The 24,236-nt window shown below is 52.6% G+C and overlaps 1 protein-coding gene across 1 annotated transcript in view; it reads right to left on the reverse strand.

Moving 5' to 3' along the window:
* MEGF8 (multiple EGF like domains 8) overlaps window positions 1–24,236 on the reverse strand; it is a 50,068-nt gene that overhangs the window by 8,406 nt on the left and 17,426 nt on the right. The window contains exons 20-40 of the mRNA XM_044284608.1: window positions 22,596–22,838; window positions 22,331–22,515; window positions 22,040–22,250; window positions 21,105–21,303; window positions 20,888–21,023; window positions 20,059–20,273; window positions 19,022–19,132; window positions 18,828–18,946; window positions 18,545–18,749; window positions 17,965–18,136; window positions 17,732–17,895; window positions 16,024–16,168; window positions 15,417–15,648; window positions 14,425–14,554; window positions 14,130–14,340; window positions 13,838–14,052; window positions 11,123–11,330; window positions 10,879–11,044; window positions 3,120–3,312; window positions 2,686–2,856; window positions 113–243 (exon numbers count right to left, since the gene is read on the reverse strand). Of these exons, the coding sequence (XP_044140543.1) occupies window positions 113–243; window positions 2,686–2,856; window positions 3,120–3,312; window positions 10,879–11,044; window positions 11,123–11,330; window positions 13,838–14,052; window positions 14,130–14,340; window positions 14,425–14,554; window positions 15,417–15,648; window positions 16,024–16,168; window positions 17,732–17,895; window positions 17,965–18,136; window positions 18,545–18,749; window positions 18,828–18,946; window positions 19,022–19,132; window positions 20,059–20,273; window positions 20,888–21,023; window positions 21,105–21,303; window positions 22,040–22,250; window positions 22,331–22,515; window positions 22,596–22,838 (3,762 nt within the window). The remainder of the gene's footprint in view (window positions 1–112; window positions 244–2,685; window positions 2,857–3,119; window positions 3,313–10,878; window positions 11,045–11,122; window positions 11,331–13,837; window positions 14,053–14,129; window positions 14,341–14,424; window positions 14,555–15,416; window positions 15,649–16,023; window positions 16,169–17,731; window positions 17,896–17,964; window positions 18,137–18,544; window positions 18,750–18,827; window positions 18,947–19,021; window positions 19,133–20,058; window positions 20,274–20,887; window positions 21,024–21,104; window positions 21,304–22,039; window positions 22,251–22,330; window positions 22,516–22,595; window positions 22,839–24,236) is intronic.

Below are 24,236 nucleotides of genomic sequence, written 5' to 3' on the forward strand. Positions count from 1 at the left end.
AGGAGTCCTGCTGAGGGCGAGCAGTGCTGCCACCCGGTGGTGAAGAGCTGTACTGACCGAAGTCGATGTGATCCCGTGGCCTCTCTGTGCTGGCGGCTTCCACAGTACTCACTTGGTGCAGCGCTTGTCCAGCAGGAAGTACCCCGGCAGGCAGCCCTCGCACTTGTCTCCCAGGCTGTTATTCTGACAGTTCACACACACCGCCGAGTCCTCGCTGGGACCCTGACTCACCCAGGACGGGATCTGCAGGAGCAAAGACATAAGTACATGCACAGAACATTCCTCAGCAGGGCCTGGACCCTGTAACTCTGCCTGCCACTGGATCTAAGGACAGGAAGGTCTCCTGTAACTCTGCCTGTCACTGGATCTAAGTGGAGGAAGGTCTCCTGTAACTCTGCCTGTCACTGGATCTAAGTGGAGGAAGGTCTCCTGTAACTCTGCCTGTCACTGGATCTAAGGACAGGAAGGTCTCCTGTAACTCTGCCTGTCACTGGATCTAAGTGGAGGAAGGTCTCCTGTAACTCTGCCTGTCACTGGATCTAAGTGGAGGAAGGTCTCCTGTAACTCTGCCTGTCACTGGATCTAAGTGGAGGAAGGTCTCCTGTAACTCTGCCTGTCACTGGATCTAAGGACAGGAAGGTCTCCTGTAACTCTGCCTGTCACTGGATCTAAGTGGAGGAAGGTCTCCTGTAACTCTGCCTGTCACTGGATCTAAGGACAGGAAGGTCTCCTGTAACTCTGCCTGTCACTGGATCTAAGTGGAGGAAGGTCTCCTGTAACTCTGCCTGTCGCTGGATCTAAGGATAGGAAGGTCTCCTGTAACTCTGCCTGTCGCTGGATCTAAGTGGAGGAAGGTCTCCTGTAATTCTGCCTGTCACTGAATCTAAGTGGAGGAAGGTCTCCTGTAACTCTGCCTTTCACTGGATCTAAGTGGAGGAAGGTCTCCTGTAACTCTGCCTGTCGCTGGATCTAAGTGGAGGAAGGTCTCCTGTAACTCTGCCTGTCACTGGATCTAAGTGGAGGAAGGTCTCCTGTAACTCTGCCTGTCACTGGATCTAAGGACAGGAAGGTCTCATGTAACTGCCTGTCACTGGATCTAAGTGGAGGAAGGTCTCCTGTAACTCTGCCTGTCACTGGATCTAAGGACAGGAAGGTCTCCTGTAACTCTGCCTGTCACTGAATCTAAGTGGAGGAAGGTCTCCTTTAACTCTGCCTGTCACTGGATCTAAGTGGAGGAAGGTCTCCTGTAACTCTGCCTGTCACTGAATCTAAGTGGAGGAAGGTCTCCTGTAACTCTGCCTGTCGCTGGATCTAAGGACAGGAAGGTCTCCTGTAACTCTGCCTGTCACTGGATCTAAGTGGAGGAAGGTCTCCTGTAACTCTGCCTGTCACTGGATCTAAGGACAGGAAGGTCTCATGTAACTGCCTGTCACTGGATCTAAGTGGAGGAAGGTCTCCTGTAACTCTGCCTGTCACTGGATCTAAGGACAGGAAGGTCTCCTGTAACTCTGCCTGTCACTGGATCTAAGTGGAGGAAGGTCTCCTGTAACTCTGCCTGTCACTGGATCTAAGTGGAGGAAGGTCTCCTGTAACTCTGCCTGTCACTGGATCTAAGGACAGGAAGGTCTCATGTAACTGCCTGTCACTGGATCTAAGTGGAGGAAGGTCTCCTGTAACTCTGCCTGTCACTGGATCTAAGGACAGGAAGGTCTCCTGTAACTCTGCCTGTCACTGGATCTAAGGACAGGAAGGTCTCCTTTAACTCTGCCTGTCACTGGATCTAAGTGGAGGAAGGTCTCCTGTAACTCTGCCTGTCACTGGATCTAAGTGGAGGAAGGTCTCCTGTAACTCTGCCTGTCACTGAATCTAAGTGGAGGAAGGTCTCCTGTAACTCTGCCTGTCGCTGGATCTAAGGACAGGAAGGTCTCCTGTAACTCTGCCTGTCACTGGATCTAAGTGGAGGAAGGTCTCCTGTAACTCTGTCTGTCACTGGATCTAAGCAGAAGGTCTTCTGTAACTCCAGAATAAGACCCGTTTGCTGGATCTAAGAGGAGAAAAGCTCCCATTGCTCTGCCTGTCACTGGATCTAAGCAGATGGTCTCCTGTAACTCTGTCACAGAATTTAACCAGAAAAAGGTCTCCCATAGCTCTGCCTGTCACTGGATCTAAGAGGAGGACGGTCTCCCATAGCTCCAACTGTCGCTGGATCTAAGAGGAGGACGGTCTCCCATAGCTCCAACTGTCGCTGGATCTAAGAGGAGGACGGTCTCCCATAGCTCCGCCTGTCACTGGATCTAAGAGGAGGATGGTCTCCCATAGCTCCAACTGTCACTGGATCTAAGATGAGGACGGCCTCCCATAGCTCCGCCTGTCACTCGATGGAAGAGGAGGACGGTCTCCCATAGCTCGGCCTGTCACTGGATCTAAGAAGAGGACGGCCTCCCATAGCTCCGCCTGTCACTGCATCTAAGAAGAGGACGGCCTCCCATAGCTCGGCCTGTCACTGGATCTAAGAGGAGGACGGTCTCCCATAGCTCGGCCTGTCACTGCATCTAAGAAGAGGACGGCCTCCCATAGCTCGGCCTGTCACTGGATCTAAGAAGAGGACGGCCTCCCATAGCTCGGCCTGTCACTGGATCTAAGAGGAGGACGGTCTCCCATAGTTCTTCCCGTCTTCACACAAACCTTGTCTGGGTCCAGAGAATACTTGTCAGGCTCCTTCAGGGATTTCTCGTACTCCTCCATGTTCAGACACACCTCGCTGTTCCCACGGCAGAACTCCAGACAGGGACGGCAGGTGCCACCATTTAGAGCTGATCCGACAAACAACGGCTTACACTTCTCACAGTGCTCCCCCTAGAGGCCGGGCAGAAGGGGGCAGATAAGAAGATACCCTGAAATACTCCTGAAATATCCAAATACCACGCCCGGAGGCCAGGCCAGAGGGTGGAGGCCAGAGGGTGGAGGTAAGAAAATATCCAAATACCCCGCATAGAAGTCAGGCACAGAATTATCCACATGCAAAGATATTTAAATCCCCCACCACGTGATGTACATGTAGTAAAACTGAGTTTAGAATTCCGGCGCCCCAAAGGTAAAATGGGACGTAATCCACTGACCATGGTATTATTGTGGCACTGCAGGCACACGTCCTCCGCCCCGAGTCCTGCGCAGTCACTGTGCTTATTACACCGGCATGCCACGGAGCAGTTCTCCCCTACGTAACCAAAGTCACAGCGGCATCTGTTGGGCTCCACGCAGGTTCCATTGACACAGCCGTGTTCACATACAGGGTGACACAGACCCGTCAGACTGAAAAATACAGAGAATGAGGACAGTGAAACACAGAACATGAAGCTTAATGATGACTGCATACAAATGAGAGCTGCATTCATCTGATCCAGTGCTGCAAGTCTTCTGTAATGAAACAAATACCTGCAGCCACCACTAGAGGGAGCTCAGGAGATTACTACATACAGATATATACAGTCACCACTAGGGGGAGCTCAGGAGATTACTACATACAGATATATACAGCCACCACTAGGGGGAGCTCAGGAGATTACTACATACAGATATATACAGCCACCACTAGAGGGAGCTCAGGAGATTACTACATACAGATATATACAGCCTCCACTAGAGGGAGCTCAGGAGATTACTGCATACAGATATATACAGCCACCACTAGGGGGAGCTCAGGAGATTACTGCATACAGATATATACAACCACCACTAGAGGGAGCTCAGGAGATTACTACATACAGATATATACAGCCACCACTAGAGGGAGCTCAGGAGATTACTACATACAGATATATACAGCCACCACTAGAGGGAGCTCAGGAGATTACTACATACAGATATATACAGCCACCACTAGAGGGAGCTCAGGAGATTACTGCATACAGATATATACAGCCACCACTAGAGGGAGCTCAGGAGATTACTACATACAGATATATACAGCCACCACTAGAGGGAGCTGAGGAGATTACTACATACAGATATATACAGCCACCACTAGAGGGAATTTAGGAGATTACTACATACAGATATATACAGCCACCACTAGAGGGAGCTCAGGAGATTACTACATACAGATATATACAGCCACCACTAGAGAGAGCTCAGGAGATTACTGCATACAGATATATACAGCCACCACTAGAGGGAGCTCAGGAGAATACTACATACATATATATACAGCCACCACTAGAGGGAATTTAGGAGATTACTACATACAGATATATACAGCCACCACTAGAGGGAGCTCAGGAGATTACTACATACAGATATATACAGCCACCACTAGAGAGAGCTCAGGAGATTACTGCATACAGATATATACAGCCACCACTAGAGGGAGCTCAGGAGAATACTACATACATATATATACAGCCACCACTAGAGGGAATTTAGGAGATTACTACATACAGATATATACAGCCACCACTAGAGGGAGCTCAGGAGATTACTACATACAGATATATACAGCCTCCACTAGAGGGAGCTCAGGAGATTACTACAGACAGATATATACAGCCACCACTAGAGGGAGCTCAGGAGATTACTGCATACAGATATATACAGCCACCACTAGAGGGAGCTCAGGAGATTACTACATTCCACATAGGGGCTGTTAATATCATGTTTTAGTCCCACATTTAACATATATGTTGGAAGAAACCGGTTGCAGAAGCGTACACTATGCTTTTTCATCCTGCAGAGTCCATTAAAAAAAACGTATATGCTAAGGGTACTTTCACACTAGCGTTATTCTTTCCCGGCATAGAGTTCCGTCCTAAGGGCTCACTTAAAAAAAAAAAACCTGATCAGTTGTATCCTAATGCATTCTGAATGGAGAGCGATCCGTTCAGGATGCATCAGTTCAGTCCCTCTTACGTTTTTTGGACGGAGAAAATAACGCAGCATGCTGCAGTTTTTTCTCCGGCCAAAAATCCTGAACACTTGCCGGATCCGGCATTATTTTCCATTGAAATGCATTAATGCCAGATCCGGCACCAAGTGTTCCGGCAAAACGGATCCGGTTTTGCAGTCTGCGCATGCGCTGACCTGTACAAATGAGAAAAAAATAAATACTGGATCCGTTTTTCCAGATGACAACCGGAAAGACGGATCCGGTATTGCAATGCATTTGTGAGACGGATCAGCATCCGGATCCGTCTCACAAATGCATCTGTTTGCGTCCGGATTGCCGGATGTGGCAGGCAGTCCCGGTGATGGAACTGCCTGCCGGATCAGGCAAAACGTATGCTAACTGATGGCATTAGTAAGACTGATCAGGATCCTCATCAGTCGAAAAAATGCATTGAAATGCCAGATCCGTCGTTCCGGTGTTATCCGGCAAAACGGATCCGGCATTTATTTTTTTTCACCTTTTTTTCAGTCTGCGCATGCGCATAACGGAACGCTGGATCCAGCGCTAATACATCCCTATGGGAAAAAATTCTGGATCCGGCGTTCAGGCAAGTCTACTCTCCATTCAGAATGCATGGGGGATCAAACTGATCAGTTCTTTTCCGGTATAGGACGGAACTCAGCGCCGGAAAAGAAAAACGCAAGTGTGAAAGTGCCCTAATCCTATCACGTGTGGTACTGTGTGACGGGCCCCTGTATCTAATCCTATCACGTGCGGTACTGTGTGACGGGCCCCTGTATCTAATCCTATCACGTGCGGTACTGTGTGACGGGCCCCTGTATCTAATCCTATCACGTGCGGTACTGTGTGACGGACCCCTGTATCTAATCCTATCACGTGCGGTACTGTGTGACGGGCCCCTGTATCTAATCCTATCACGTGCGGTACTGTGTGACGAGCCCCTGTATCTAATCCTATCATGTGCGGTACTGTGTGACGGGCCCCTGTATCTAATCCTATCACGTGCGGTACTGTGTGACGGGCCCCTGTATCTAATCCTATCATGTGCGGTACTGTGTGACGGGCCCCTGTATCTAATCCTATCACGTGCGGTACTGTGTGACGAGCCCCTGTATCTAATCCTATCATGTGCGGTACTGTGTGACGGGCCCCTGTATCTAATCCTATCATGTGCGGTACTGTGTGACGGGCCCCTGTATCTAATCCTATCATGTGCGGTACTGTGTGACGGGCCCCTGTATCTAATCCTATCACGTGCGGTACTGTGTGACGAGCCCCTGTATCTAATCCTATCATGTGCGGTACTGTGTGACGGGCCCCTGTATCTAATCCTATCATGTGCGGTACTGTGTGACGGACCTCTGTATCTAATCCTATCATGTGCGGTACTGTGTGACGGGCCCCTGTATCTAATCCTATCACGTGCGGTACTGTGTGACGGGCCCCTGTATCTAATCCTATCACGTGCGGTACTGTGTGACGGGCCCCTGTATCTAATCCTATCACGTGCGGTACTGTGTGACGGACCCCTGTATCTAATCCTATCACGTGCGGTACTGTGTGACGGGCCCCTGTATCTAATCCTATCACGTGCGGTACTGTGTGACGAGCCTCTGTATCTAATCCTATCATGTGCGGTACTGTGTGACGGGCCCCTGTATCTAATCCTATCACGTGCGGTACTGTGTGACGGGCCCCTGTATCTAATCCTATCATGTGCGGTACTGTGTGACGGGCCCCTGTATCTAATCCTATCACGTGCGGTACTGTGTGACGAGCCCCTGTATCTAATCCTATCATGTGCGGTACTGTGTGACGGGCCCCTGTATCTAATCCTATCACGTGCGGTACTGTGTGACGAGCCCCTGTATCTAATCCTATCATGTGCGGTACTGTGTGACGGGCCCCTGTATCTAATCCTATCATGTGCGGTACTGTGTGACGGGCCCCTGTATCTAATCCTATCATGTGCGGTACTGTGTGACGGGCCCCTGTATCTAATCCTATCACGTGCGGTACTGTGTGACGGGCCCCTGTATCTAATCCTATCATGTGCGGTACTGTGTGACGGGCCCCTGTATCTAATCCTATCACGTGCGGTACTGTGTGACGAGCCCCTGTATCTAATCCTATCATGTGCGGTACTGTGTGACGGGCCCCTGTATCTAATCCTATCATGTGCGGTACTGTGTGACGGGCCCCTGTATCTAATCCTATCACGTGCGGTACTGTGTGACGAGCCCCTGTATCTAATCCTATCATGTGCGGTACTGTGTGACGGGCCCCTGTATCTAATCCTATCATGTGCGGTACTGTGTGACGGACCTCTGTATCTAATCCTATCATGTGCGGTACTGTGTGACGGGCCCCTGTATCTAATCCTATCACGTGCGGGTACTGTGTGACGGGCCCCTGTATCTAATCCTATCACGTGCGGTACTGTGTGACGGGCCCCTGTATCTAATCCTATCACGTGCGGTACTGTGTGACGGACCCCTGTATCTAATCCTATCACGTGCGGTACTGTGTGACGGGCCCCTGTATCTAATCCTATCACGTGCGGTACTGTGTGACGAGCCCCTGTATCTAATCCTATCATGTGCGGTACTGTGTGACGGGCCCCTGTATCTAATCCTATCACGTGCGGTACTGTGTGACGGGCCCCTGTATCTAATCCTATCATGTGCGGTACTGTGTGACGGGCCCCTGTATCTAATCCTATCACGTGCGGTACTGTGTGACGAGCCCCTGTATCTAATCCTATCATGTGCGGTACTGTGTGACGGGCCCCTGTATCTAATCCTATCACGTGCGGTACTGTGTGACGAGCCCCTGTATCTAATCCTATCATGTGCGGTACTGTGTGACGGGCCCCTGTATCTAATCCTATCATGTGCGGTACTGTGTGACGGGCCCCTGTATCTAATCCTATCACGTGCGGTACTGTGTGACGAGCCCCTGTATCTAATCCTATCACGTGCGGTACTGTGTGACGGGCCCCTGTATCTAATCCTATCACGTGCGGTACTGTGTGACGGGCCCCTGTATCTAATCCTATCACGTGCGGTACTGTGTGACGGGCCCCTGTATCTAATCCTATCATGTGCGGTACTGTGTGACGGGCCCCTGTATCTAATCCTATCACGTGCGGTACTGTGTGACGGGCCCCTGTATCTAATCCTATCATGTGCGGTACTGTGTGACGGGCCCCTGTATCTAATCCTATCACGTGTGGTACTGTGTGACGGGCCCCTGTATCTAATCCTATCACGTGCGGTACTGTGTGAGGAGCCCCTGTATCTAATCCTATCACGTGCGGTACTGTGTGACGAGCCCCTGTATCTAATCCTATCACGTGCGGTACTGTGTGACGAGCCCCTGTATCTAATCCCATCACGTGCGGTACTGTGTGACGGGCCCCTGTATCTAATCCTATCACGTGCGGTACTGTGTGACGAGCCCCTGTATCTAATCCTATCACGTGCGGTACTGTGTGACGGGCCCCTGTATCTAATCCTATCACGTGCGGTACTGTGTGACGAGCCCCTGTATCTAATCCTATCACGTGCGGTACTGTGTGACGAGCCCCTGTATCTAATCCTATCACGTGCGGTACTGTGTGACGGGCCCCTGTATCTAATCCTATCACGTGCGGTACTGTGTGACGGGCCCCTGTACCTAATCCTATCATGTGCGGTACTGTGTGACGAGCCCCTGTATCTAATCCTATCACGTGCGGTACTGTGTGACGGGCCCCTGTATCTAATCCTATCACGTGCGGTACTGTGTGACGGACCTCTGTATCTAATCCTATCATGTGCGGTACTGTGTGAGGAGCCCCTGTATCTAATCCTATCACGTGCGGTACTGTGTGACGAGCCCCTGTATCTAATCCTATCACGTGCGGTACTGTGTGACGAGCCCCTGTATCTAATCCTATCACGTGCGGTACTGTGTGACGAGCCCCTGTATCTAATCCTATCACGTGCGGTACTGTGTGACGAGCCCCTGTATCTAATCCTATCACGTGCGGTACTGTGTGACGGGCCCCTGTATCTAATCCTATCACGTGCGGTACTGTGTGACGGGCCCCTGTATCTAATCCTATCACGTGCGGTACTGTGTGACGGGCCCCTGTATCTAATCCTATCATGTGCGGTACTGTGTGACGGGCCCCTGTATCTAATCCTATCACGTGCGGTACTGTGTGACGGGCCCCTGTATCTAATCCTATCATGTGCGGTACTGTGTGACGGGCCCCTGTATCTAATCCTATCACGTGTGGTACTGTGTGACGGGCCCCTGTATCTAATCCTATCACGTGCGGTACTGTGTGAGGAGCCCCTGTATCTAATCCTATCACGTGCGGTACTGTGTGACGAGCCCCTGTATCTAATCCTATCACGTGCGGTACTGTGTGACGAGCCCCTGTATCTAATCCCATCACGTGCGGTACTGTGTGACGGGCCCCTGTATCTAATCCTATCACGTGCGGTACTGTGTGACGAGCCCCTGTATCTAATCCTATCACGTGCGGTACTGTGTGACGGGCCCCTGTATCTAATCCTATCACGTGCGGTACTGTGTGACGAGCCCCTGTATCTAATCCTATCACGTGCGGTACTGTGTGACGAGCCCCTGTATCTAATCCTATCACGTGCGGTACTGTGTGACGGGCCCCTGTATCTAATCCTATCACGTGCGGTACTGTGTGACGGGCCCCTGTACCTAATCCTATCATGTGCGGTACTGTGTGACGAGCCCCTGTATCTAATCCTATCACGTGCGGTACTGTGTGACGGGCCCCTGTATCTAATCCTATCACGTGCGGTACTGTGTGACGGACCTCTGTATCTAATCCTATCATGTGCGGTACTGTGTGAGGAGCCCCTGTATCTAATCCTATCACGTGCGGTACTGTGTGACGAGCCCCTGTATCTAATCCTATCACGTGCGGTACTGTGTGACGAGCCCCTGTATCTAATCCTATCACGTGCGGTACTGTGTGACGAGCCCCTGTATCTAATCCTATCACGTGCGGTACTGTGTGACGAGCCCCTGTATCTAATCCTATCACGTGCGGTACTGTGTGACGGGCCCCTGTATCTAATCCTATCACGTGCGGTACTGTGTGACGGGCCCCTGTATCTAATCCTATCACGTGCGGTACTGTGTGACGAGCCCCTGTATCTAATCCTATCACGTGCGGTACTGTGTGACGAGCCCCTGTATCTAATCCTATGACGTGCGGTACTGTGTGACGGGCCCCTGTATGTAAGGCCCCTTTCACACTAGCGGCACGGACCCCCGGCAGGCTGTTCTGGCGGATCTGTGCTGCTGCTAGTGCACGTGTGGCCCCGGAATACCGCTCCGGCCCCAGTGACTATAATGGGGGCGGAGTTCCGGCAGCGCATGCACAGAGGAGGCCGGAATAGTATGACATGTCGTTCTATTATTCCGTCCTCCTCTCTGCATGCGCTGCCGCCTGAACTCCGCCCCGGTTATAGTCACTGGGGCCGGAGCGGTAGTCCGGGGCCACACGTGCACTAGCGGCAGCACAGATCCGGCAGCCTGCTCACCCGCCAGAACAGCCTGCCGGAGGTCGGTGCCGCTAGTGTGAGACTAGCCTAATTCTATCATGTGTGATACCGTCTGCCGCACCTCGTGTGCACGTACAGCACAGCGGCTCTGCTTCTGGTCCGTGACCCCACCGCCGTTTCGCAGTCGCCTCCACCGCACTGTAGCCCGCCGTTCTTCGCGGGTGGGTCACGGAGTATTTTTTATCGAATGTTCTAATAAGGACGGTGGAGTTTGATTATCTTGACTTATTGCGCGTCGTCGCTATCTTTTGAGCTCGCCCTGCGCATATATGACGCCAGATTGTGGTAGTGGGCGCGGTATTTGTGGGTGTATGAAGTTATCCAACATGGCCGGTCCCTGGGGCGCGAGCTGCGGGCGCTGGGTGCCGCACTCACTTGTGCAGGGTGTAGCCCTTCTTGCAGGTGCACTTGAATCCATGGGGGAGGTCACTGCAGTTCTGAGTCTCGTTGCAGTCATGATGATGGTTCAGACACTCGTTTTCAGGGGGGCAGGACATGAAGGCCCAGTGAGACTCCAGCGAAACGCACTGCTCCCCCGAGCCTGCCGCAAGAAGACGAAACACGTGTTATACAAAGCGCAGCCTCATGTAATAAAACCTCCGCCTGCTCGCCCGCTTACCTTGAGTGGGTGCACTGAGCCCTCCCTCCAAACATCTGCCCTCCCCGTTCCCTCCTCGCCGGGCGCACCAGCCGCAGCGGGGGTGCTGAATGCAGGCGGCACAGTGAGTGTGACGGGAGCAGGAGGGCGAGCAATTCTCTGCTCCGCTCAGGACTCTGCCGCAGGCGCCAGCAGCACATCGCATCGGCAGGAAGGTGGGGCTCATGCACTAAACGAAGGGGGGAAACCGGAAAAGACAAAAACAGAAGAAAAAAAATCTAATTCTCTGCAAAGTACAAATATATTCACAACTCTTCCAGAATGCACCAGACCAGCAGAATAGTGAGTGCAGCTCTGGAGTATAATACAGGATGTAACTCAGGATCAGTACAGGATAAGTAATGTATGTACACAGTGACTGCACCAGCAGAATAGTGAGTGCAGCTCTGGAGTATAATACAGGATGTAACTCAGGATCAGTACAGGATAAGTAATGTATGTACACAGTGACTGCACCAGCAGAATAGTGAGTGCAGCTCTGGAGTATAATACAGGATACGTAATGTATGTACACAGTGGCTCCACCAGCAGAATAGTGAGTGCAGCTCTGGAGTATAATACAGGATGTAACTCAGGATCAGTACAGAATAAGTAGTGTATGTACACAGTGACTGCACCAGCAGAATAGTGAGTGCAGCTCTGCAGTATAATACAGGATGTAACTCAGGATCAGTACAGGATAAGTAATGTATGTACACAGTGACTGCACCAGCAGAATAGTGAGTGCAGCTCTGGAGTATAATACAGGATGTAACTCAGGATCAGTACAGGATAAGTAATGTATGTACACAGTGACTGCACCAGCAGAATAGTGAGTGCAGCTCTGGAGTATAATACAGGATGTAACTCAGGATCAGTACAGGATAAGTAATCTATGTACACAGTGACTGCACCAGCAGAATAGTGAGTGCAGCTCTGGAGTATAATACAGGATGTAACTCAGGATCAGTACAGGATAAGTAATGTATGTACACAGTGACTGCACCAGCAGAACAGTGAGTACAGCTCTGGAGTATAATACAGGATGTAACTCAGGATCAGTACAGGATAAGTAATGTATGTACACAGTGACTGCACCAGCAGAATAGTGAGTGCAGCTCTGGAGTACAATACAGCATGTAACTCAGGATCAGTACAGGATAAGTAATGTATGTACACAGTGACTGCACCAGCAGAATAGTGAGTGCAGCTCTGGAGTATAATACAGGATGTAACTCAGGATCAGTACAGGATAAGTAATGTATGTACACAGTGACTGCACCAGCAGAATAGTGAGTGCAGCTCTGGAGTATAATACAGGATGTAACTCAGGATCAGTACAGGATAAGTAATGTATGTACACAGTGACTGCACCAGCAGAATAGTGAGTGCAGCTCTGCAGTATAATACAGGATGTAACTCAGGATCAGTACAGGATAAGTAATGTATGTACACAGTGACTGCACCAGCAGAATAGTGAGTACAGCTCTGGAGTATAATACAGGATGTAACTCAGGATCAGTACAGGATAAGTAATGTATGTACACAGTGACTGCACCAGCAGAATAGTGAGTGCAGCTCTGCAGTATAATACAGGATGTAACTCAGGATCAGTACAGGATAAGTAATGTATGTACACAGTGACTGCACCAGCAGAATAGTGAGTGCAGCTCTGGAGTATAATACATGATGTAACTCAGGATCAGTACAGGATAAGTAATGTATGTACACAGTGACTGCACCAGCAGAATAGTGAGTGCAGCTCTGGAGTATAATACAGGATGTAACTCAGGATCAGTACAGGATAAGTAATGTATGTACACAGTGACTGCACCAGCAGAATAGTGAGTGCAGCTCTGGAGTATAATACAGGATGTAACTCAGGATCAGTACAGGATAAGTAATGTATGTACACAGTGACTGCACCAGCAGAATAGTGAGTGCAGCTCTGGAGTATAATACAGGATGTAACTCAGGATCAGTACAGGATAAGTAATGTATGTACACAGTGACTGCACCAGCAGAATAGTGAGTGCAGCTCTGGAGTATAATACAGGATGTAACTCAGGATCAGTACAGGATAAGTAATGTATGTACACAGTGACTGCACCAGCAGAATAGTGAGTGCAGCTCTGGAGTATAATACAGGATGTAACTCAGGATCAGTACAGGATAAGTAATGTATGTACACAGTGACTGCACCAGCAGAATAGTGAGTGCAGCTCTGGAGTATAATACAGGATGTAACTCAGGATCAGTACAGGATAAGTAATGTATGTACACAGTGACTGCACCAGCAGAATAGTGAGTGCAGCTCTGGAGTATAATACAGGATGTAACTCAGGATCAGTACAGGATAAGTAATGTATGTACACAGTGACTGCACCAGCAGAATAGTGAGTGCAGCTCTGGAGTATAATACAGGATGTCACTCAGGATCAGTACAGGATAAGTAATGTATGTACACAGTGACTGCACCAGCAGAATAGTGAGTGCAGCTCTGGAGTATAATACAGGATGTAACTCAGGATCAGTACAGGATAAGTAATGTATGTACACAGTGAATTAATGAGTGCAGCTCTGGAGTATATTACAGTAATTCTACTGATACATGAATATGACAGTCATAAGGAGCTCCTATAAGTGTTTCCATGTTTCCTTTTACTGGTTTGCAGCAAATAAACTTGACTGAATTACCTGCTTCAGGGCAACGCTCCAGACACACTGCTGCCAACCGCCATCGGCTCCCTTGGAGCTCAGACACTCGTGGCAGATGCTGTGGTTGTAACACGGAGTTGGACACGGAAGTGGTGGAGAAGATTCCACGGGCATCGGAGAGACATTGAGCAACGAGTGGCTGAAGCAAGTCCAGTCGTACGTGGGCTGCACGCTCAGGATCCGGCGGGTCTCTCCTAGGAGGGTAAGAGAAGGGATTAGCTGGGGAGATTACAGCGGGCACAGGGAGCGGGTGTGGGGCGGGCGATGTCACCTGTGCGTTTAAACTGGCGGGTCCACATGCACTTCCCAGAAGCAATGCACTTGTGGCAGTCAGAAGCCTCGCATGAGATCTCCGAGCAGTTGCTGGCCAGGAAGATCTCCCGCTGGTTAATACGACAGTCGTTCTCCGAGGTGCAGCTTCCATCACTGCCGATGCAGGCGCCTTCTGGGCAGTTGGTACACCACTTACAGCGCGGCGCCACCTGAGCGAGCACAACGTACAGTACTGTATAGACTGATCCTGTCAACCACATACATCATGCAGCCCTCGCCGGGGCAGGACTCACCGTGCCCAGCTGTGCGCTCATGGAGAGGGGGTGCTGTGCCAAGCACTCGCTGCAGGTCTTCAGTCTGCGGCAATCATCTGCGGACCTCGGCAGCGGGAAACACGACGAAGACGAATGCGAGCAGCTGCGCCTGAAAGATAACCGCGATATGGAATAATAAGAAAATTATGTGAAGTAGAAATTCCTCCCACCCCAAGCTCCACAAAACACGAGGGGGGGTCCTGGGAAGCCCCTTCATTACAACCAATACTTACTGCACATACGGTGCAGCTGCAGGTAGGTTTGTCTCCTGCACATATGGCACCGCTGCAGGTAGGTTTGTCTCCTGCACATATGGTACTGCTGCAGGTAGGTTTGTCTCCTGCACATATGGTACTGCTGCAGGTAGGTTTGCCTCCTGCGCATATGGTACCCCTGCAGGTAGGTTTGTCTCCTGCGCATATGGTACCCCTGCAGGTAGGTTTGTCTCCTGCGCATATGGTACCGCTGCAGGTAGGTTTGTCTCCTGCACATATGGTACCCCTGCAGGTAGGTTTGTCTCCTGCGCATATGGTACCCCTGCAGGTAGGTTTGTCTCCTGCACATATGGTACTGCTGCAGGTAGGTTTGTCTCCTGCACATATGGCACCGCTGCAGGTAGGTTTGTCTCCTGCACATATGGTACCGCTGCAGGTAGGTTTGTCTCCTGCACATATGGCACCACTGCAGGTAGGTTTGTCTCCTGCACATATGGCACCGCTGCAGGTAGGTTTGTCTCCTGCACATATGGCACCGCTGCAGGTAGGTTTGTCTCCTGCACATATGGCACCGCTGCAGGTAGGTTTGTCTCCTGCACATATGGTACCCCTGCAGGTAGGTTTGTCTCCTGCACATATGGTACCCTGCAGGTAGGTTTGTCTCCTGCACATATGGCACTGCTGCAGGTAGGTTTGTCTCCTGCACATACGGCACCGCTGCAGGTAGGTTCACATGAAGCAGTCTTTCTCACTCACCTTTCAGCGATGTCGGCGGACATGCAGCTGTAATGGCACCAGACACAACTGCCAGCGCTATGGTTGCAGGAGGAGGGGGTGCTGAACAGCATGCAGGGGTCCGAGGGCACAGACAACGTCACCATACGGCCAAGGGCCACACCGTTAAACCCCCCTGAGATGTAGAGTCGTCCACCCACCACGGCCACAGCGTGACCTATTGACTCATTCATAGGGGCCCCCAAAATGACATCTGCCAAGATAAAGAAGATAAATACAAGTAAACATCCTGAAATGGTAAGTGACCACAGGCTACTTACACACAGCGTGTGCCACAGGACGCAGGGTGACAATTAAAGGGGTCCCGAGTGGTCCCTCCCCTTTTAAATCAGCTGTTAAAGGGGTATACTCTTACTTTATGCCTGGTGGGGGTCCGACTGCTGGCATCCTGAGGATAAAGGGCCACAGCCGTGGTGCAGCATTACGTCCCCTCACAGTTTCCACCTGCGGGTGGGCCAGGGTGCTACACCTGCGCTGTGCCCCCTTCATTCCTACCATTGTGGTCTCAGGGGACGGACCCCCAGCAATCAGAGCAGTATATAAATGGGTTAATCCTGGCTGCGCTCACCGGTCTTATTCGGACGGATCCAGGCATTGCAGTGGATCTGGTAGAAGAGAACCTGATTGCTGTATTCCTGCTGCTCTGTGCGACCTCCCACTACAACCATGGTGTCCTTCAGCACAGAAGCCACGTGGAAGAAGTGAGACAGGGGCTAAAAAGCAAATAACAGGCTCAAAACCATCCATCTACGGGGGAATCACCCCCTTAACAGTCCCACCACAGGATACGTCACCCATGGGTGTAAAGGTAAGTCTGTAACCATGAAAGCAATGCCCCCTCTAAGCCGGTGTATATGGGGCGGTGGGGTCCTGGGCTCCGGAGCTTCTAGACCAGCATCGTATACATAATATACAGCGCGCTAATGGTCCCGAGTATTAAGCAGGTAATATATCCAATATCTCCAACAGCCCCCCATGTGCCGGGCCCCTCACAGGTAACATACTTACCCCTCTCCTGGTCCCCGCACCGCCGCTGCTGGTGCTCCCTGTACACGGATGAAAACTTCCAGTGTCGGGGGAGCAGCCAATGGCGAGCGGGGACGAGCCTCCCTAGTGTCACCCGCCATGCTAGGGAGGCTCGTCCCCGCCTGCTATTAGCTGCCCTGCACCGGATGTTTTCATCCATGTACAGGGAGCAGCAGCAGTGGCGGTGCGGGGACCAGGAGAGGGGTAAGTATGTTACCTGTGAGGGGCCCGGCACATGGGGGGGCTGTTGGAGACATTAGATAACCCCCTTTAAAGTGGTTTTCCACTTTAAAGGGGGTTATGTTGTGGTTTTGGTTGTAAACAGTGAAGGGAAGGCGGCGCTCACACGGCACAAGGCCTTCCCTTCACCCAGCAGATCAGTGGGGTCCGGGCGTCGGACCCCCGCCAATCTGATATGACCTATCCTATCCTAAGATTTGGGGGTTAGTCAATAGGAGGCCGCGATGCTAGGGAGGCTCATCCCTGTCACAGCCTGCTTTTGGCCGCTTGGTCCGCGTGATGAGGAGATGCGGCAGCGGCCGTGCGGGCATCAGGAGCGGCGCGGGTGCTAGGGAGCGGGGTACGTATAACCAGTATGAGAGGTCCGGGCATGGATAACCCTTTAATGCCAGCATCCACTGAGGTCTAGGACACAAAGGGTTAATTGCCAGCATTCTTACGTTCCTGGAGGTCCAGTGCACTGAAAGGGTTACTCTCCGATACCCGGTATCCAGCGGTTTGCTCGCTCCCGGAGCGGACCACTAAACATGGCGAGTATACAAGAAGAAGTATGGAGACCACTCGACAAAGGCTCCTCAGCCGAAACGTGGCATCCGGGATAGATTCCAACGCCAGGACGTGCGGCGGTCTCCATACTTGTACACACGGACTGTCCGATCAGCACGGGGAAGCTTCCCCCGGAGACGCGCACCCACCGCTCACCGCCCCCCTTTGTTCACGGTGACGGAGCGGATGTCATTCATCACTCACACAATGACACGTTACTGTGTCATTACCAGGGTTTCAGGAAAACATGGCCGCCGCGTGTGGTAATGCAGCCGATTCCCTGCAATGGAGCTGAGATGTAATACCGCACACAACCTGCGGATAAGTGCGGCGCTATTTTTGGCGGCCATGTTTTTCTAATTCTGTCCAATGAGGGTGAGGCTTGGAGTTGGCACAGGATTGCGGGCTGGTGTACATTCCCGCGCCCGTGGCATAACGGCGGCCATGTTGTCACGTGCAGTTACCTTTCTTCCCTGAGAGGGGGCGAGCAAGCTCCACGTCAGATTAGGGTAATACAGGGTATAGAGCTCCGGGGATGGGGTCACGGCCTCCACATGGAAGCGATGTCCGCCGAAGACATAGAAGGCGTCCGTGGCCTCGTGGTAGATGGTGGAGTGACCGTACAGTCCTGCAAGATGAGAAGGGGTCAGCGCAGCCCCGGGGCAGTCACATCGTGGTTAACCCCGTATGGACTCACCTGTGGGCGGCGTGCCCGTATGATGCCCCGCCGTCCAGATCTCCAGCTCTATGTTATATTCCAGCACCCGGTTATTGAATCCGTTCTCGGGGGAATATCCACCAATCAGAATCAGCGAGGAGCCGCGGCGAGGAGTGAGGGTGTGGCCGGCCACAGGCGGCAAGATGGGGTCCTGGGAACAGAATGGAAGCCTATGTACTGGCGGGATTACACAATGACCCCCATTAAAGGGACCCTCCACTCTCCTGACCAGCTCCATGAAATCCCAGGCCCAGAAGATCTTCTCTTAGAACCCGGTCCTGTAATGTTCCTCCGATATTCCTAATAGAAATGTATGAAGGAACCGACATCTGGGCATTAACCCTCTCCTTGTCAATAAGGCCCTTAGATCAGTGCGATACGCAGAGTCAGACATTTCCAGCAGGAATAACAGAGGATCACAACAGGAGCTCTATGTCGCCTTCCCCTTGTATTTCATTGCATACGAAAGGGTGACAGACGGACTGTGTATTACAGCCGCCGCACAGGTCCCCAAGGGGTTAAAGCAGGCTCCATTATCCCATTAGTACAAGGGCCTCACCAGTTCCTTCCTCCACTGCAGGGTGGTGAGGTTCAGCACCCAGAAGTCGCTGTACGCCCGGTAGTTTGTCAGACCGCCCATTATATACATGGCGTTACGAAGGGCGTTGTACGCAGCAGCATGGAAGTAACGGGGGCTTGGGCCGGGACCCCCACCCTCCGTCCCCGCTAACATCTGGGTCCAGCGGCGCTCAGAGATGGAGTACCTGCAGGGAAGAGGACAGCCATGAAGATAAAGGTCACCAGATGCGGGATGAAGGCTGCAGGAGCAGCGTGACACCCACCTGTAGACACTTCCCAGCACGCCATCTCGTAAAGAGAGACCCCCGAACATCCAGAGAGTGTTGTCCGGCCCCTCCACCATGGTGTGGCCCAGACGGTGCAAGAAGCGACTCGCTGTGTCCTGAAGAAACAGGGGGGTGAGGACCGGGCGCAGCGTCTCTTAAAGGTGCAGGAGGGCATTTGTGAAAGGACTTACCGCGGTGAGCTGAGGGTCCATAAGACTTTCCCACACGATCTTCCCAGAGTCCAGCCGGACGGAGCAGTCGTCTCCAGCGTAACCAGGGGAGCAGAAGCAAACACCGAGGGTCTGCAGGGCGACAGGACACAAGAATGGCACGTATTCCACAGATCGGGGGTCCTCACCCGATTACACTGACGCTCGGGGGTCCTCACCCGATTACACTGACCCTCGGGGGTCCTCACCTGATTACACTGACGCTCGGGGGTCCCTCACCCCCATTACACACTGACGCTCGGGGGGGGTCCTCACCCCATTACACTGACGCTCGGGGGGGGGTCCCGGTCCTCACCCCATTACACTGACGCTCGGGGGGGGTCACTTGGTTACACTGACGCTCGAGGGGGGCCTCACCCGATTACACTGACGCTCGGTGGCCTCACCCGTGTTACACTGACGCTCGGGGGGGCCTCATCCGATTACACTGAGGCTCAGGGGTCCTCATCTGATTACACTGACGCTCGGGGGGTCCTCACCCGATTACACTGACGCTCGGGGGGTCCTCACCCGATTACACTGACGCTCGGGGGGTCCTCACCCCATTACACTGACGCTCGGGGGGTCTCACCTGGTTACACTGACGCTCGGGGGGGCCTCACCCGATTACACTGACGCTCGAGGGAGTCCTCACCCGATTACACTGACGCTCGGGGGGTCCTCACCCATTACACTGACGCTCGGGGGGTCCTCACCCGATTACACTGACGCTCGGGGGGGTCCTACCGATTACACTGACGCTCGGGGGGTCCTCACCCGATTACACTGACGCTCGGGGGGTCCTCACCCGATTACACTGACGCTCGGGGGGTCCTCACCCGATTACACTGACGCTCGGGGGGCCTCAACTGATTACAATGATGCTCAGGGGTCCTCACTTGATTACACTGACGCTCGGGGGGCCTCAACTGATTACAATGATGCTCAGGGGTCCTCACTTGATTACACTGATGCTCGGGGGTCCGCACCTGATTACACTGAAGCTCGGGGGTCCTCACCTGGTTGCAGACTCCTTTCTCCTCCTCCACTGAGCAGTTTCGGGGACACACGTTGCGCAGACAGTACGGACCGGATAGCGGACTCCGACAGACACAGCTCTGACCCCGGCACACCTTGTTGGGTCCGCACGGGGGGTGGCATTCGTGGACTGTGTACGTGGCATTAAAACCAGAAGGTTCGGTGTTGTTTGCTTCGTAATACACAACGAGGACGCCTGATGGAATACGGAGCACATAATACGAGGACCACCCTGGACGAGCCACCGTTAACCACAGACCTGCCCTCTCCCCCACAACAGGGAGCCCCGACCTATGTGTCACCTGGTGAGGAGACCACCACATCCAGGCAGAGAATGAACACAGAAGTGGCACATGAGTTCCACCATTTCTATGGCAGGGACAAAACCAGATAAGGAGGATTTTGCGCCCACCACTGTGCTCGGTGCGGCCGCATCTGTCAGACATGAAAGGCATGTGCTGCCTGATACATGGAAACAGGAACGGCCATACTCATGTACAGCAAGCAGAGACTTTGAAAGTGGCGAGGAATAGACACTCAGACATAGAAAGAGGAAGAACTTTCCATTATACAACGATTTAGTAGGATTTATGTAACTCATGACAATCCCTTAAAGGAACAGTCCAAACTTGCCCTTTTGTCAGGTCCCTGACTAGCCGCAGGGCGGTCCGCACTCAGCTACTCCATTCCCCAGCAAGATGAGGTTTTAGTCGTCATCCCACTGCAAACTATGAGTCCGCTCCGGGGTTCAGACAGAGGACCTCTCTAGTTACGCCATTAAACCCCGCTATAACACAGGCGGACACTTACCGGTGGTCGCCTCCACAGTAAGTGGCGTCTCTCCACGGCCTTGTCCACAAAAGGCCCCCAACAAGCTGCGATCTGACTGCAGGAGTCCTGTGTCTAGGAAAGCCGGGATCCCATCGAAGACATAGACGTAACTTTGCTGAATTTAGAAAAGTGCGACAGTCAGACGGCAAAACAAAGGAGGCGACAAAGGCTGCAGCGGCGGGACAACATGGCTCACCGTGCACGGGACACTGAAGTCGGGCTGCAAGCTGAGGCTGAGCCGCGGGCAATTGGCTTCTGGGTGGCAAGGCTCGGTGTGAGAAGACACGCTCAGCATCCACAGACAGTACGAGCCGCGTGGAGAGCCGAGAGCAGAGGACGAGACGCGAGAAAGCAGCTGCCGGCCCTGGCACTCCAGGTAACACGTGCCGCCATTCCTGGGGGAAGAGGACAACAAGTTTCCGCATATTACACGCCAATAATGGCCGTTACCCAGGAAAACCCCTCATTGTATATGTGCAGACATTATACCAGACTCCTGAAGTCCATGATGGGTCACGGAAGGGGAGCTACATAATATCACGTGGGGGTTGTAGGTTATGGCTGATTGCTCCTACCAGACCCTGGAACCCGCATGTGCCGTGAGCGTCCTTAAAAGGGGTACTCTGTTCGGTAAAAGTTTTCCCTTATCCTGATATTAGATTGGTGGGGGTCCTACCAATCATAAGAACGGAACCCCTCAAATTCACCTTGAAATTAATGGAGCGGCTGGTCGGACAAGTGTACAGCCACTCCAGTCATTTCCGGTGAAAGCCAAGTACAGCGCTCACCTATCTCCGGACTTACCACAGAAATGAATGGAGCGGCTGTGCACATGTCCGACCAGATGCTCCATTCTGTTCACGGGGGCTGTGAGGGACATGGGGCCTCAGTTCTCATGATCCGTGAAGGCCCCAGCGGTAGGACCCCCACCAATCTAACCTGTGGATAGGGGATAACTTTTACCAACCAGAATACCCCTTTAAACCAAACTACAAGATTTAGGCGCCAAAACTAAGGAATCATTGACTCCGAGGACAGAGAAGATTTACGCAGCCCACTGCCGTGATACCGGAGCACGTTTCTTAATGCGCGGGGTCACCCAGGCTCATCCCTCTAGCACAGGGCACCTACCTGGGGTCGCCATAATACCCCGGCACACACTTGTCGCAGTGTTCTCCCTGCGTGTTGTCCGTGCAGTAGCAGACGCCCGTTCCCCCGTTACAGTAGCCCTTTTCAGGGGTCCCATGTCTGTTGCAGGCACATTCCTGACACCCCGGCTTCTGTGTGGCACTTCCGAAGCTGCCAGGTTTGCACTCCTGGCACTGAGCGCCTTGTGTCCAATCTGGAGAAGCGAAACACAACAGGTGACATGTATGAAAGCGCGAGTGACCCCGCAGTGTGCCCATCGGCTGCGTCTCTCACCCTGGCAGGAGTCGCATATGCCCGGCCCATGAGCGCAGGTGCTATGGAAATTGCAGCCACAATCCACGCTGCACTCCACTCCGCTTTCTATTAGGCTGGTCTGGTTGGATGTCCACCCAAGGTCACACAGGCAGGAGTAAGATGGCGGCCCGCTACACGTGCCATGGGAGCATTCATTATAACATCTAAAAGGTATAGAAAACGTGTTTCATTAAAAGCGCAATGTAAACGGGAGGTCCTGTAGGCTACACGGGGCGGTACGCACGTCTGGTTGCAGTGAGCCACGCCATCTCCTGTGTATCCACGGTCACAGTGGCACTCATAGGAGTCCGGCGTGTTCCTGCAAGTCGCGTGTTTATGGCAGGTCGCCATTCCCAGTCTACACTCATCTACATCTGGACAGGAATCATAGGACCATTCAGCTGGTTCAGCCACGAGCCCGGCGAAAGACAAGGCTCGGGAGCAGGAGGTAAAGCCACGGACACCCGAGAAGTCCCCGGAGAAGCACCTGGAAACAAAGAACGGGTCGAGTGAGGCTTATTTGTAGGGAGACCCGCAAACACCCCCCACATAGATCATAGTACAGCCCGGCGGGTGGAGACGGTCTCCTGAAAGAAGCACACATTTGCTCTGTCATCATTTTTCGCTACAATGCATCAGTTAAAGTAAAATGTTTGAATTGATTTAAAATGTATCAGTTTAAAATTCTGATTGTTTGTTCAGACTGTTGACCGATCCAGACGAGAGCCGGATCCTCTATGGTAGAATAGAGCCGATGACCAGACTGGTACCGATCCAGGCTAGAGCCGGATACTCTATGGGAGAATGGAGCCGATGTCCAGACTGGTGACCGGTCCAGGCGAGAGCCAGATCCTCTATGGGCGAGCAGAGCCGATGACCAGACTGGTGACCGGTCCAGGCTAGAGCCGGATCCTCTATGGGAGAATGGAGCCGATGACCAGACTGGTGACCGGTCCAGGCTAGAGCCGGATCCTCTATGGGAGAATGGAGCCGATGTCCAGACTGGTGACCGGTCCAGGCTAGAGCCGGATCCTCTATGGGCGAGCAGAGCCGATGACCAGACTGGTGACCGGTCCAGGCTAGAGCCGGATCCTCTATGGGAGAATGGAGCCGATGTCCAGACTGGTGACCGGTCCAGGCTAGAGCCGGATCCTCTATGGGAGAATGGAGCCGATGACCAGACTGGTGACCGGTCCAGGCTAGAGCCGGATCCTCTATGGGAGAATGGAGCCGATGTCCAGACTGGTGACCGGTCCAGGCGAGAGCCGGATCCTCTATGGGAGAATGGAGCCGATGTCCAGACTGGTGACCGGTCCAGGCTAGAGCCGGATACTAGGGGTGCACCGAAATTCCGGCGGCCGAAAATATCGGCCGAAAATGGGCCTAATCCATTTCAGCCGATATTGGTACATATCGGCAGAAAATAGCGGGGAGGGACTGGGAGGAGGAGCTGGGGGCCGGTGCGTTCACTGTGCTCCGGCCCCCAGCTCCAGTAGTTATAAAATGTGTACAATTAATAAGGATTCTATTCATGAGGCCCCCCTCTGCAGTAGAACATTCAATACAGCCACATCCTACTCACAGGGCTGTTATCTTAATGCTGGCCGGCCGGGCAGAGGAGCGGCAGCGTCACGACTGACGTCATGTGCCCGGCCTACTTTCTGAATGAAGGAGGCGGCGCAGGCATGTGACGTCAGTCGTGACGCTGCCGCTCGTCTGCCCGGCCGGCCAGCATTAAGATAACAGCCCTGTGAGTAGGATGTGGCTGTATTGAATGTTCTACTGCAGAGGGGGCCTCATGAATAGAATCCTTATTAATTGTACACATTTTATAACTAGTCTGTACTGGAGCGGCAATGGGGGGGGGGGGGTCTGTGGATGGCAC

The sequence above is a fragment of the Bufo gargarizans genome, chromosome 3 (assembly GCF_014858855.1).
Source record: "Bufo gargarizans isolate SCDJY-AF-19 chromosome 3, ASM1485885v1, whole genome shotgun sequence".
Classification (NCBI taxonomy): Eukaryota; Metazoa; Chordata; class Amphibia; order Anura; family Bufonidae; genus Bufo; species Bufo gargarizans.